This window comes from Carettochelys insculpta, chromosome 6 (genome assembly GCF_033958435.1).
Source record: "Carettochelys insculpta isolate YL-2023 chromosome 6, ASM3395843v1, whole genome shotgun sequence".
Taxonomy (NCBI): Eukaryota; Metazoa; Chordata; order Testudines; family Carettochelyidae; genus Carettochelys; species Carettochelys insculpta.
This window is the reverse complement of record NC_134142.1, coordinates 46807005-46823302: the sequence shown is the minus strand read 5'-3', so window position 1 is coordinate 46823302 and position 16298 is coordinate 46807005. Positions and strand designations below refer to the sequence as shown.

Here is a 16298-nt window from a genome sequence, read left to right as displayed (position 1 = left end):
CTAACAGGAAGTTGCAGAATGGGCACTTAACCTCACATGCCTCCTCCAAAAGTGGTAGAGCCTGGATTCCCCAGCTTTTGGTTTTCAAGAGCTATTTTCCCCAGCCAGGTAGTGAGTAGTACTAAATCCAGCTTGTTAAGTAGCATTGAGGCTAAACAATTGGCTGGCTACATGTAGAACCCCCAAAAAGCTGGTAAGACTGGCCCTACCCTTGGAATAGAAGCCATCAGTGGCAATACAGAAGGCACACAGATTACGTTTCTCCTTCGTCTTCTCACATCCCAAGTGAGCAATGAACACTGGATACTCAAAGAAGGTGTCTGCCTATGTCTTTTTCAGTAGCTGCATGGAAAGGATTGCAGCTGCCTATCTTTGCCTCAAAGCTCTACTCACTCTCGCTGCAGCTGTCTTTTAGTGCTGAGGGTGTCCTTCTCTATTCTTGTCACTAAGCAGACCCTTTCCAGCTAGGATGGAGGTATCCACACATTTCTGTTTTAATAGTTATCTAGATTTAATTTTTTTTTGTTTGAAGGGGGTGATATGTGGGTGGTCCATTTATACGTCAAACCCCCAAATCCAGCCAAGGGATATTTTAAATAAGCCTAGAGACCCATTACTTTTAAAACATTGACTCATTGACAGAAACTGACACACTTAGTAGGCATCATCCCACTGGACATCCTGGGTATTTAAAAGTTTTAAATATTTGTTCCAGTTAATTAAAAATCTTAAAAGAAAGCACAAGCTTTTTACCAAGTCTTCTTGTCCATTGTTACTTGCACCACCATGTGACGGTAGATATTAAGAATGCGTTTACACATATCAGTGTGCTCATCCAAAAGAGTTTTTATTTCATTTGCAGGCTCGAGAAGAAATATATTTGAAGAGTTTATTATAAAAACCTATAAACAAAAGAAGTGGCAATTAAAATTATTAACCTGAGAAGCTGGCTAACTTTTCAGATCTAATTAAACAACCAAAAAGATAGTTGCAGAAAAGAAAAGTAGTGATACAAGTTTTCACAGGAACATCACTTGCTTAGCCTGCTTTAATAAGTAAGCAATTCAAAAATAAAATTGGTTCAAGTTTCAGTTTAGCAGAAAAAAGAACTATTCACATTTTCAGTAAAACACCTGTGCAAATTTTTTCTTATATTACATGTGGAACTATTAAAGGCTGTGTAAAAACTAGAGGACATACAACACCATAAAAACTTACTGCTATCCTCTAACACAGCATTTCCCAAAGTGTGGTCCACAGAGCACTACTGGTGTGCAGGGAGGGAGGGTGGGGAAACCACAGTCCCTGCCCCAGAGCAGCAGCAGCAGCTGCTGTCGCTCCTCCCTCAGAGCTCTGGAGAAGGGGCAGCCGCAGGCGAGTATTCAAATTATCATGCGTGATCCTATTCATTTGGTACATTTCCTATTTTACCGCCTGCTGCACACATGCTTTTGTGCAGCTGAGCCTGTCACTGGTTTTCCTGCCACATGACACTGCAGTCTCGGCTTGTTTCTGCGTGATGCGACGATGTGTACATCTTTTCAGGTTAACTGCTTAAGTTTTCTTCATTTATTTTCAATTAAATACCCTCATTTCCATCTTGAGTATGGATAAATGGCTGAAGAATGTGACTGGAAATACAACTAGCAAACCTTCAACTGATGTGCAGCCTAATGTAAGTGAGAATAAAATGATAAAAACTCCTTAGACCCACAAGTATTCTGGCAAGTATTTGAAATTTGGTTTTGTAAGTGTTGGTAGTGATGATCACTTGCCATTATGTATAATCTGCCACTCAGAACTATCCAATGAGTGCATGAAACCATCGAAACTGAAATGCCATTTGGAATGCAAACATCCAGAATACGCAAGTAAGCCCATGGATTTTTTCATAAATAAGAAAAATTAATTATCTTCTACTAAAAAAAAGCATGAAAAGTGTACTTCCTATGTGCTCTTCAAATAAAACATTGTGTTGGCTTCATATGAAGTTTCAAAACTAACAGCTGAGATAGGTTATCCACATATTGTTGGCAAAAAGTTAATACTTCCTGCATTGCATATTATTCCATCCTGTATTTATTGATGAAAAAAAAGAAATCAGTTGGGTTCTCTGTCTTTATCCAAAAATACAGTAAAATGTAGAATTGACGATATGGCAAAATATATTGAGGAAACTCCCGTACATTGAATACTGAATACTCACAGACTAGTCAGTTTTTTTGCATGACAAAAGGATGAAAGCACCGATATAGCAGATACTACCAATTTGATGTGTTTTGTTAGATATAATTATGAAAGCTACATTCAAGAAGATCTCTTATTTTGTAAGCCACTTCCAACAGTAACAGCTGACTAAATTTCTAAGCTAATCGATTTTATTATTCAAAGCAATATTGAGACTGGAAAAAATGTGTTGGACTGAGCAGTGATGGGGCTCGAGCAATGGCAGGGCCTTGCACCAGGCTTGACCCGCAGATTCAAGCTGTAGCACCAGACTGTGCATGGGTGCACTGTAGTAATCACAGAGAGGCACTAGCTGTGAAGACTATGCCATCACTTTTGAGATCCACCCTTCAAGAATGTGTGAGCTTAATAAATTATATAAAATCTCATCCTTTGAATTCCAGAATCTTTACTGCTTTGTGCAAGGAATTAGGAAGTGAAAATGAGTGTCTCTTATTACACTAAACGAAGGGTCCTGTGGCACCTTATAGACTAAGACAAAAGTTTTGAGCATGAGCTTTCGTGAGCACAGACTCACTTCATCAGATGCTGGTCTTGGAAATCTGCAGGGCCAGGTATAAATAAGCCAGAGCAAGGCTGGGGATAACAAGGTTAGCTCAGTCAGGAAGGATGAGGCTCACTACCAGCAGTTGATCTGGAGGTGTGAACACCAAGGGAGGGGAAGCTACTCTTGTATTTAGTCAGCCATTCACAGTCTTTGTTTAATCCTGAGCTGAGGGTGACGAAGTGAGTCTTTGCTCACAAAAGCTCATGCTCAAAACTTTTCGGTTAGTCTATAAGGTGCCACAGGACCCTTCGTTGCTGTTACAGATGCAGACTAACACAGCTACCCCTCTGATTCTAATTACATTGTGAGGTTCGATGGCTATTGAAAGGAAGCATTTTGAAATGACTCTTTGAAATGAAGGATCAAGTTTTATTGTTCAGAGAGCAACACCCTCCATCATCAAAAGATGTTATATTTAAAATTTAAGGATAGGTTTCATGAATTTGATTGGTTAACAATGGTGGCTTACTTATATTACATTTTGTCTTGTAAATGAGTTAAGTCTGAATTTACAAGGCACTAAAATTAATATTTTCAATGTTCATGAAAAAGTTGAAGCAATAATTAAAAACTTCATTTAGGGGCACAATGAGTTAACAAGAGAAACTTTAAATGTTTTTGTACTTTAACTGAATTACAAGAAAAATATGCTGAAACTAATATCTCAGATGACATTTCTGCAGCAATCAAAGAACCTCTCTTGGGGCTAACATCAAGCTTTAATGAATATTCTCCTCCAAGTGTAGATTAAGAACCTGTTTACTGTTGACACTGAAAATGAAGAAATATTACAAAATTGACTGCATCGAAAGTGGATTCATTACATTGAACTTTATTGTGACTCTGCCTTAAAAGAGAACTTTGATAAGTACTCAATTGCTTTCTCAGACAAATGTGAATATTCATTTCTACAACTCAATCAAAAAAAAAATCAGTCAAATTCTTAATGCCTTTCGTCATGACATATAAGCATGAAACTAGTTTCTTGTCTCTGGCTTTCTTAAAAAATAAATACAGAAATAGATTGAATGTCAACCAGATTTGAGGATAAAATTTCTTCTTTTGCTCCTGACAAAGTTGCTATGTGATGGAAAACAGTATCACCTTTCCTATTAGTTCTCTTTTTAGTTATTTAAAAGCTATAATGTGCACACGTGATATATGACTTGTATTCAACTCATTAAAATTATAAATCTTTACAACTGTTAAAATTCTACTAGTTAAACTGTAATTAAGGTAATAACAATAACTTAGCCATTTAATATCACCTAATAAATAAATTATTTTGTTAGTCATTAAAGTGCTACTTGACTGCTTTTTTGTTTAGGCATTTAAGTATTTTATATCAAGATTTAGATATTATTATTGGGAATAAAGTCAACAGTAAAAATTTATTCATTTTTCATTCTTTTTTTAAATTGTGTTTATACTTTTGGGCCACGAAAAAAGATACTGAAAAAACCCAGGTTCCAACTATATAAAGTTTGGGAAACTCTGTTCTATTACATCAACAAGAAGTCACAACCATGGTCATGTCTGTGGCTGATAGTGATAGTGGAATTACCATATTTTCGGCCTGGGTGAATGCTTTATTCCAGAGCATGTAGCACAGCTTGCTTAGAATAGGAGATATGGAATATCTACCAGAGTGGCTGCCCTCACATTTAGCAGCATTCTGGGAGTTTTATATAGCTATGCGAAGATTGCAACACCTCAGTCCACACTGCCACAATGAACTCTAAGTATCAGAGTTAGCAATGTACATCTCTCTTTGATTCTGTAAAGGACTGGATATGACAAGTCTTGCTTAGCATTCAAAAATTGAAGCAAAAACAAAAAAAAAAACAAAAACCCAGCAATGGGGACACCAAGAAAGTTAACAGAGTGCAACCACAGGGATTCTTGCCTATTTGCTTCCTGGGTAAAGAAATTATATCTGCATTATGCAAAATGCGAGATTTTTGCCTTAAATGCTACCTCCAAAAGAGCTGAATAGGGGTTCAATATTTTAGACTCACAGAACTGGAAGTATCAGAGAGGTGGCCGTGTTACTCTATATCTTTGAGAATAACAAGAAATCCTGTGGCACCTTATAGACTAACTGATATTTCAAAGCATAAGCTTCAGTGGGCAAAGACCTGATTCATCAGATGCAAGGAACTCTGAGAGGTCAAGTCCAGTGCCCTGCACTCAAGCACCAGCTAGACAGTCTCTGACAGATGTTTGTCTAACCTGCTCTTAAAAATCTCCATTTATGGAGATTTCACAACCTCCCTAAGCAATTTATTTCAGAGTTTAACCATCCTGACAGTTAGGAAGTTTTTCCTTATATGCAGCCTAATCCTCCCTGGGTGCAATTTAAGCTCATTTCTCCTCATCCTATCATCAGTGGTTCTGGAGAACAATTTTTCTCCATCCCCTTTGTAACAGATTTTTATGCATTTGAAAGCTACTAATACTTCCCCCCTCAGTCTTCTCTTTTCTCTACCAAACAAACCCTGTTCTTTCAATCTTCCCTCATAGGTCATGTTTTCCTTTTACTGCTCTTCTTTGGACCTTCTCCAATTTGTTCATGTCTTTCTTGAAATGTGGTGCTCAGAACTGTCACGCTGTTGATTCATATTCACCTTCTGGTCCACTATGATCCTGTTCTGCAGTACTCTTTCCTAGACAGTCATTTCCCATTTTGTATGCCTGAAACTGAATACTCCTCCATGAGACGAAAGTGGAGACGGATGTCTTTTGAAGTGCTATATCATCGTCAGGGCACATCCACGTGCCCTTTTGGGATGCTGTAGTTTATAAAACACTATGACAAAACAAGGAGCCAACACCCTCCCCCGGCGACCCCCTGCCAGACAGACACAATAATGTGGAGACGAAGTTAATATGTCAGCAGTCCCCCAAGTCCTACATACAGGAGACCATACCAGGAAAGGTGACTTGATGCAAAATGTTCTCAGTGAATACAGCAGCAAATGGGAGAGAAGAGAAAATAACTAAAGTTTTCCAGCCATAGGCTACAAACTGATCTGTGTAATATCTGACTTTGAATTCCTACCTCTTGGACATGGATAATGCTCAAACTGATTAAGTATGGCTTTTTTTTTTTTTTTTTTTTTTAAAAAAACAGCAACTATAATTTCTGACTAATTGAACTATTTCAAATTAAAAAAACCAAACACATTTCAGGTATCAGTGTTTATATTTCTCATTCTTTATGAAACCATGAAACATGGTATATTGAAAAAGGCAGCTTTTAATAATCAGACTCCATTTTTGGATCAGAAAATATGGTTAAGTGACTGTACATTTGAATAGCATCTGAATTACTGCTCTACAGAAAACAAAAGCCTGCTCCAGTGCTCATTTAAGTCAATGGGAGCTCTTCCACTGATTTCAATAGTATTGACCAGGTCGCCAGGGCCCAGCATTTGTAAGGAGCATAGGGTAGGATAACAGGTCAGACAAGAACAATACAGAAATTAAAGGAACCACTACTAGAAAAAAAGTTTCCAGAGTGAAGTTCCTGGAACAGGGACTATACTAATACTCCACAATATGAGCAATTGGAGCTGGTGTGGACCCAGGGCTCCTACTCCCTACTACACCACACGCAGGAAGGCAGCAGGAAATTGCTGGCAGGCAAGAGAACTAGTTTTTTCAGGAAAAGCCTCGGCTGTTTGGGGAGGGGAAGCAGTGCACACATCTACTGAGACCTTGGACCTGGTGGGCAACTGTGGAATCCCCAGGTACCAGCCAAGCTGTCCCCTCCCCTTGCCCAGACCTCCACGAGTACCCTGCCCAGGGTCCCACCAGCACCCTGTCCCCTGCCTCCTATCCAGACATATACACTTGGCTTGCTCCTGTGCGCGATTTTCCACCCAGATTCTGCACCCTATCCCCATCCCACTCATGGCAGCCCTGTCCCACACACTGAATCCCTAATTTCTGGCCCCACCTCAGCATGTAGAGGGGTCCACAAATTCCACGAACCCTAAAACCCTGGAAGAATTAATCTGGCCTTCACCCTTGCATTTTAGTTTTACCTACCATCCCACACCAGGCTGGGCTGCTAGGGGAGAGAGGTGTCTCAGTTGGGGCCACATTAGTGGGGGTTAGAGAGTTTTGGTTTTTTTTTTTCCTTCGCATCTCACTTGTGTGGTCCCCAACTTATTTTTCTGTGGCTCAGTGATCCTGGACCCAGAACAGGTTCCTTGCCCCTCCCGTAAATAAAGACAATGCTGAAACATTTGCATTGGACATATTTTATGTAAAAATGAAGCCTAGCCAACAAGGCTCCAATCGGGGCTAAGCACCCATCTGGCCACAGCATCGTAACATCGCTGCATTCCCACACACACCTAAATCCTGAGTCTATCATAACCCCCTGTCCGGAGCTTCTCACATCCCCAGTTTTCTGCCACAACACTAGTGCACACACTGCAAATCTGTCCTGAGCCCGCCCTACTCCCAACTCCCCTGACCTGAGCCCCTCATACGCCCCAATCTGAAGTCCTGCACTCTTATTCCACAAGCCTGTGGTTTCCTCAGCAACCCAACACTCCGCCTGGCCCCAATACTCTCTAGCCTGAATCCCCCTCCCTGAGCCAGCAGCCCCTTCTCCACCTCTTCCTGCACCCAAAGCCTCCCAGAGCCTGCACCTTTCACCCCTTCCCACACTCAAATCCCTCATTCCCACCTCAGAGCCTGTACCTCCTGTCTCAACCCAGTGAGAGCGAGTGAGGGCTGGGGACAGCAACGGATGGAGAGGAGAGGAATGGAGAAGACAGGGCCTCAAAAAAGAGCTAGGGTCTTGGGGCTTGACCTGACATTTAAAAAGTGATCTTGGGTTTAAAAATGATTGGAGACCACTACCATAAAAAATTTTTTTCAAAGCACAAAATGCAATTTTTTTTTTGGCCTTTCAACATGTAGGTGTACAAATTGAATTTTTTGTTAAAAGCGGGGGTTGAACGATAGCAAAGAAGAGGTGGGGGGGCATGAGGATTTCTCAAAAATCAAAGTTTGGGAACCACTGGTTTACTTCAATTTTTTCTCTAACACCCTACAGAACCAGGTACACACTTTCTGATATAGTAATGAAGATATTGAATAAAATTTTTTTTCATTTTATGAAAAGGCAATCTTGTTTACTGTATGTTAGTTATGTCAAAATGGAATAAGAATGCAGGAAGTCTATAAGAACACAGTAAACTATCACAGCTTTATTATCCACCCCCTTACTTAAATCCACATTCTTTTAGCAAAACTGAGATGTTATGGAATAGCAGGAGAATCATTCTGTAATCATGTTCTGTTTTATTCTATTAACATTTTATTTACATGATTTTAAAAAGCTCCTGACACCTGAGAGAATAAAATTGGAGGGTGGGGTAGGGAGAGAAATGCATTCTGTACCTGTAATACTGATTGAACTCCAGCTCGTACATTTTGCTCAGAAGTATCTATTTCAGATATTTGATGGGAAGCAGCTTGATAACATCCATTTCTTGACCAACTTGAATTTCGAACATGACCAGTGTTTGTCATTTTTTCCTTAAGCACAAAAATATGGAGTTTCTTAAACTCAGGGTAAAAACAAAAACAAAAAAATCCCCACAACAACAAACAGGTTGCAATTAGGGTTTGATTTTATTCTAAAGAAAGGAGAAAAGAAGAGCTGAAAACTATTAAAACAGCAGCGTGCCTCACTGAATAGAAGGTGTATATTCAGGCATCTTAAAAAGGATACAATTTTAAAAGGGTCACAGAAAAAAATACTCAAAATAACGGGGAAAAAAAAAAGCTACTTTGTCTCATTCTGCTTGGAATTATTTTTTCTATAGTGTAAAGGATACAGTGCACAAACGTCTTAAGTTAGTTTACAGTTAGCAATGACCCATATGCAATTCTGTAAATTTTGCATAATTTTACCATGACAAAATTGTGTATGAGCAGTCTTGGTAAAAATGAACAAAATCAGAATATGCCAAAACTGAAGAAGGAATCCATGGTAAAAATCACATCCACTAACAGGCCATACTGGACACTGCAGTAGGTTCCTAATGCAGCCTTACATCACCAGTGCCTTGCTCATTCTTGTACAGAAATTATTGTGGAGTTTTGCAGTTGACTTAAAATGTGGGCATTTGGCTTTCACCCTGCAGCCAAGGCATGCACCTACATATATATATTACCATCAAAAATTCTTACAGCTACTCTGAAGGGAATTGGAAAAAATAACCACATCATTTAAAGATGTTTATGTGTGACTATTAGAGAAAGTTATAATTTTGGTGGGAGGCACCTTCACTGTGCTGTTACTCTATTACTCATAACTAAGGGGACAGATTTGCCACCTCCATACTTTCTTTCACTCCTTTAATCCAACACCTGTACCAACCACATGGAAACAAAGTACATACAGTCCAAGAATTGTGACAATTAACAATGGTCTTTCTAAATTTGAAGAATTCAATATTTTTTACCTCATTTCTTTCTTTTCCCTTCTCTCCCAAATTATGTTCTGCAACATCTTCATCAGTATCTATATTTACAGATGTCAAAATTTCTTCAGGTTCCTTCATAAATAAAGGCTTATCTTGTTGTTGGATCCATTCCTGATAAACTTTTACCACTTTTCTCATAGCAGCTGCTTCACAAATTGGCAACAGAAATGCCTTGTCAGGGGAAAGAACAAAGTTATAACATTTGGAGACACAACAGAACTGAACAATCACGTAATACTCACAATAGTGGCAAAATAACTTACACCGTAAAGTTTTTAGGACTCCCTATATTGTTCATTCTGTCTATTTGTGGGCAAAACTGGGGATTTTTATTGGGGGAAAGAAAAAGTGAGAAATGTCCAACTCACTTCACTCAACTCCACAGAAGACACCACCCCAGGAATCAGTCACTACAGACAGATAAATGGCTGCAGACACTCTGCAGGTATTTAAACTAATTTAGATTTACATCAGTATTAGTTCATTAGCTTTCTTCATCTGCAATCTGGAACACCCTGAACCTCAGGGGAGAGGATAGGGGACGAAGAAGGTTGTTGTGGAAAAGTGACACATGGTTAAAAAAAACCTGTGCTACTAGGCAGCTGGATTAAGTTAGCAGGAAAGGAAGTGGCAGTCAGCAGAACTCCACCAGACCTGTTTCTGCACAGCTCTTTAGGGGCCCTGATGATTTTGAACACCTAATTCATTAAAAGAATGAAAAAAAAAAAACCCCCCGAAACTACCTAAATGGAAATTTCTGCTGCCTCTAGTTCCATACATGGAAGGAGAAAGAAGGAGGGGCAATACAATTCTTAATTATGTAAGTCCTTTGAATTTGTATTGATAACAAAAGAGCCTTGTTTTACTTCTGCTATGGATGAGTAATACAAATGAGAGGGCACAGAAAAGGCACTTTTTAGAACTACAGTTATGAATGTATGTTCAGAAAGCCAGTTTGCTTGCCACATGCTGCCCTCTACAGGGAACATCATGCATCTGTGGGGCTAATACAAAAGTTCTCTCAGACCAGCAGTCTATCTAAAAGTGAAGGACTGCATGTCTGCTTAACTCAATTCAAAGACAGACTACATTAATGCAATATAATTGCTAGGAATTTTACTTTCTTTTAAATTCACAGCTTTACCAGCTTTTGTGCTAATTGTATTTAAAAGGATAAAATAAATGGAAGAAGTGCATTCTCCAGGAGCTACTGGTATAGATTTTGTAATGGCATACCACTATACCAAAGTAATGCATGATTCTTGATATAGACTCTTTCTGAACCTCAGGACTGAACACTTCAAAATAAGTATCAGAATTGTACCTACATATTCTGAGTCATCCAAAAAAAATCAGCTGAAGTGTAGGCTAGACAACTGCAATCTTATGCTTTAGCTTTGTAACTTAGAATGCCCTACAGCAGGGGTTAGCAACCAAAATAGCAAGAAGAGCCATTTTTTCCAATTTGGTTAAAATCTCAATAATTCAAGAGCTACAATGCATGTGAATATGAGATGGTCCTTAATAAATAACATCAAACCATATTTTTGGTAAGTCCTATTTTAAGAACACACACACACGCGCTGAAATGCGATGCATGTTTACTGCAGGAGGTTCACAAACTTTTTACATATTCTATCTCCCCACACTTGATGTCTGTTTGTACCAATGTCTTCCTGCCTTTCACCCCAAACGCAGTCTCTCACTGGAGGATGCTGGGGGAAGTCACCCAATGTTTCGAGATCACATATTGTTTGCTATTTAGATATGAGTTCATTTGTTGGCTTTTAGACATTCACACTTGAGGTTTGGTTGTTTTTTTTTTTTAAAGACAAAAAAAAACAACCAAAACACTTTGCAATTATAGTGTGGGGACCCACAAAGAAGTCCTTAAAACAACAGCAGGTTGCAGATCCCTGCCCTACAGTTCTCAAAGTGCAGAAAATAGGGTACAGATGAGTGAACATTGCTACACCAGCTGGGCTGCTATTACTAACAAATTCACATTTTATAATTTAGGCTGTATGTATTTCTCTAGAAACAGATTAGGCCATGTCTTTTAGAAAGGTCTCTAATCTCATTCTAAAGATTCGGGGATGATAATTCCACCATCTCCTTGGTAAAGATCCACTGATGATTAATTACCCTCAGGCTGTGTCTACGCTACCCCCCTCCTTCAAAGGGAGGATGGTAATCAGGGTGTTTGGGAGTTCATTAATGAAGTGCTGTGATGCATATGCAGCACTTCATTAAGCAGATTTTGCTCCCCCCACCCCCCCCCGCCAGCAACTTCAAAGTTTTAAACTTTGAAGTACCAGCTAGTGTCTAGCCACAGCTCACCCATTGGTACTTTGAAGTGCTTGGGCAACTTCGAAGTCCCTTACTCCTCACTTCATTAATAAACTCCCAACACCCTACTTGCCATCCTCCCTTCAAAAGGAGGGAGGTAGTGTAGACAAGCCCTCACAGCAAAGATACTGAGTCTTATTTCAAGGTTTATTTGACATACCTTCAACTTCCAGCCACAGGAACTTACGGCTTTGTAAGAAAAACTGAGACGTCCCCGCCCTATTAGATATTTTCCATGTGTAAATATGCATTTACACTGATCAAGTCACTTCTCAACCTTCTTTTTGATAAGGTGAACAGATGGAGCTCTTTAAGCTTCACATCATATTATTGCATTCCAGCCCTTGAAACATTTTTGTTACATTTCTTTGAACTCGCTTCAGCATTTCAAAATGATTCTTTAACTGTGGACACCAGATCTCGACAAAGCCCTCTTGCAGTTGTTTTACCAATGCTGTGTACAGAGACAATAACAATTCTCTACATAAATTTAACATTCCCCTTTTACACACCCAAGGATCACATTAGACCCTTCTGCAACAGCAGTGCACTGAGAGCTCACTGAGGATGTCATCTATAACAATCTTAAAGTCCTTTTCTTAGTTACTGGTTCCAAAGACAGTGTTCCATCCTGCACATATAGCCTACTTTCTTTGCTCCCAGATGTATTAACCTCATGTTCAGCAGTATTAAGACATTTTATAGGACAGTGACCATTTAATTAGGAGATTCAGATCACTCTGTAGCAGTAACATGTTCTCATTATTTACTGCCCAATGACACTGCCTGCCATCTGCTGACTTCACCAGCAGATGTTTTATATAATCATCTAGAAAACTGGTTATTGAGTTATTGGGATGAAAAATCAATCCTTAGGGGACCTGGCTTGTAATGGCCCAGTTACTGTTGAGTCCCCATTAACAATTACTTTCTGAGATTTGTCAATGAACCAATTTTTAATCCATTCAACAAGTGCCCTGTTTATTTGACAAGACCTACCCTTCCATGAAATGATGCTGACATAAAAAGCTTATATAAAAAGCAAATATATATTTGTTGACAGAATTCTGAATTAACTACTCCCTTTTCTACTTGAAATTGACATCTGGCTAACCAGCCTATAGTTCCCTTGGTCATCCCTTTCACTCTTTTTTAAGATTACAATGGCTGCCTTTCAATTTCCCCATTTTTCCAAGATGTTTTAAAAAATCAGCACTGTAGGTCAGAGACACCCTAAGCTAGAGCTCTTCAGCTAGTTCTGGTAATACTCTGGGACATAAGTTATGATCAGCCAAAATTAAACAGATGGATAACGTGCAGCCTCCTTTGTTGCACATTGCACACTCTATTCCACACAAAACATCTGACCCAAATGATAGATCTTCCAGTTCTGTTCCAGCTACAAGACAGAATTATTGATTTTACAGAATCATCTTTGCTTGCCTTTTCTGCATTACCATTTACAGTTTTACCACCACTGGGCTTACACCCAACCCAGGGTTCTTTTCAAAACCTGAAAATATGTGTTTTACAAATATAGTACTTTAATTTGTCTTTGTTACAATGAAAACAGGAAACTAGCAAAATAACTAACTAGAAAGTCAGTTTACCACAGTAAAAACTTTGTTTTGACAGTTAATAACCTTCCCTTGCACTACCTGCCCACATATAAAAGTTTTCTACCACCTGAACAAATAAAGTTTTATCTTGTATCTTACTGTGTTTCTAACCCTCACATCCTATTAATTTTGAATTATAAAGGTTCTTAGTCACAAGCAACTAGTAAAAGGGTCCCTGAACTATTTTATCCATTTTTATTGTTTGACAGATACTCTTTCAAGTTAGCTGCATAAAGTCATATTTATGCTTGTACAATTTCAGCATCATACCATTCTTCTGTGTTACTTCACAAATGCTCAGTGCACATTTGCACAACAGTATGCAGCTGTACAAACTAAGGATTGTGCAAGAATGCAAGCCTTTAAAGTACGATGAAACTTTACATTTACCATTTATTCTGTAAGAAAGGATGAATGTAAAATTTCATTTTCATTTCATTCACTCCTTTCCCACTCTCATTTATCTTTCTCTGATACTTGACATTTTTTCCAGATTCATAATTACACATGGAACAGTTAAGCAACCCAGATGGACAATTTTTGGCTCCCAGTACAGTTAGTTGAGATAACTTCGCTAAAATTGTCCATATTACATTAAGTCAAAGTTACATGCCACTCAAGTGACGAGAAAACAAAACAAGAACGAGGGGCAGATTTTTCATATTAGTGGTTTTATATTAGCTTTTGCTTTCTACACATAAAGAAGAGAGCAAAAGTAGAAAACAGCATATATTGCTGAACAAAAAGCAATATGTTTACTATTCACCTTAATTTAAAATAAACAGTATAAATGAAAACACAAATTTTTACTCTTATGTACATTCTACTTAATGCAGAACCTGTCTGGAAACAAAAGCTTTAAATCTGATCAGGGTTTGAAATGAAACGAAAACATTCTTACACACTTGAAGGTTTCTTTACCTGTCGAAATATCTCTGTAAGAAAGTTAACATTACTTCTTTTAGAAGAAAAGACTTTGCGGACTATTTCAATATCAGTTAGATGCTCTTCATCAATACTACAGAGGCTGGAAGAACTTGGTTCTCTCTCCGTTAGGGTACTTGTATTAGAATGAGATTGTTCTGGCTCTGCATTTCTATCTGCTCTATCAGCATTGTCATTTTTACTGTCTTCTCTAGAAGCCATGCTAGCAGCTGCTCTCTGAAACACAAGATCAAGGAAATGAGCATGAAAGAGAGAATTTTGTCTTCAAATTATGTAAGTCATTCTTAAAACTGCACAGAGAATTCTGCAGACAAATGTGAGAAGCAGAGTATCTCAAAGCACTACATATCCACCAGAAGTGGGAAAAGGACCCAAAAAGTTACTTGAGTTAAAAAAAAAAAAATACAGCTGCTTGGGGGAGGGGGATGTACTTAAGTGCATGTCACCAGTGTCCCTCTGGAAACCTACTTGAAGGAAAGTATATATATACACACAGGTCACATCTTGATTGAACTCAAGTATCCAGAAGTGAATGCAGCTGCACTTTTATTCAAGTACTTTTCCCACCCTTCTAGCCACTAGGTTTTGTAGAAGAGTCAGTGGCAGTCTGAAGCCAGTTAAAGGGATGTCCGGTCAGAACAATGACCTATATTAAGAATTCTAATTGTGTTTCCTTCACCTCAGTTTGCGTAACCCATAATGACACTTTAGGGGTGTATTTAAAAGTATCATCACAAAAAGCCCAGTCATATAAAACCCCAGCAAACAGAGCCACTGAAGTCAAAAACAGAATTTGGATTGGGCTTTAAGGCAAACTGATATCACCCTATGCAGAAAAACTACTGCAGATTAGTTTAATGATTCACAAAAAAATAGATTACAGATCAAAACACTTCTTTAAGAAAAGGAAGTATATTACTTCTATTATTTTGATTAAAAAAAAAAGCCAAGATTGAAATACTTGGCAATTCTTTCCATATTGGATTCAGGTCTGGAAATTTCATTTAAAGAGAACCCATCTTTCTTCAGTTAGCTAAAATATGCAGAGAAAAACAGACTGGTAGAATTTCAGCACTGACATCACAACAGAAGAATACTAAGAAATCTTTCAAAACAGAAAAAACTATTTCAAATGTGTTTGGTGATACCTGAATATTCTTTGGCACAATTTCACCACCTTCCATCCCAGGAATATGAGGTCCTGTACGAGGTTTTGGCTCAAGCCAGAAAGATACCAGCCATCGAATGACAATAACACGAGCCTTAAGGAAAGGTTCCTTTGTGCAATATACTGCTTCATTGGTTTCAGCATCTTTCTTTACTATTACATAGTGTGGCTTTGGTCTCATTTGCGGTATCTCTGTAATGAAAAGCAAGTATTTTAAAATAAGCCTTATCTAACCCAACTGAAATCCCAAGGTTTCTGACATTTTTAAAACTCCCAAAGCAGCACAACCATTGATTCCTTAAGGGGATAGGGCAGATTGCTTCTCAATAGCAGTGAAAGTCTAGAGCATCCCCAAGAGTGGAAATTGTATTTGTGCCCTAGGATGCTGCAGTCTTTTTCTGCTGAATGGACTGCTGCATTTACCACTTATTTATACTCTAGTCTGTGGCATAACAAACAACTCTTAATAAAGCTTAACTTACAATGTTCCTTCTTAATAGATGATTCCCTAAGTGCCTTCAAAATTATGCACTGTATTGAGGAATGATATAGTCTGCCACACTTTTTTTCTTTTTAAAACAATCTCTAACTCATTGTGCAGAACAAAAAAGGAAATGAAGCCACCTTCCTGTTGAAACCACATGAGGAATTTTAAGTGGCAGAATATAATTACCCAAACTGGATTTTGGCCCAAACAAGCACAACATTTTCATTTAGGATGGGAAGAAATTGTTAGTTTTATTAAGAAATGAAACATTGTTTATTATTGATCAAATAGATTACTGAGCAACTATTCATAGATAAGTAATTTACCTATTGCACAGAGGGCCACTTCATATCACTTAAGCCCTGTGGTTGAATCTTCAGGGGTTGTATGGGGGAGAACACAGGTGACACAGACACAAAGTGAT

At 38.4% G+C, this 16298-nt stretch overlaps 1 protein-coding gene across 9 annotated transcripts in view; it reads right to left on the bottom strand.

The window, feature by feature from the left end:
- Positions 1 to 16298, bottom strand: part of RALGAPA1 (Ral GTPase activating protein catalytic subunit alpha 1) — a 211800-nt gene that overhangs the window by 164565 nt on the left and 30937 nt on the right. For all 9 annotated transcript variants that reach the window (XR_012645924.1, XM_074996838.1, XM_074996842.1 and 6 more), the window contains exons 9-13: positions 15368 to 15579; positions 14196 to 14435; positions 9286 to 9477; positions 8216 to 8353; positions 754 to 902 (exon numbers count right to left, since the gene is read on the bottom strand). Coding sequence is in view for 8 of the 9 variants with exons in the window: in XM_074996838.1 (XP_074852939.1) it covers positions 754 to 902; positions 8216 to 8353; positions 9286 to 9477; positions 14196 to 14435; positions 15368 to 15579 (931 nt within the window). In the remaining variant the exon portion in view is untranslated. The remainder of the gene's footprint in view (positions 1 to 753; positions 903 to 8215; positions 8354 to 9285; positions 9478 to 14195; positions 14436 to 15367; positions 15580 to 16298) is intronic.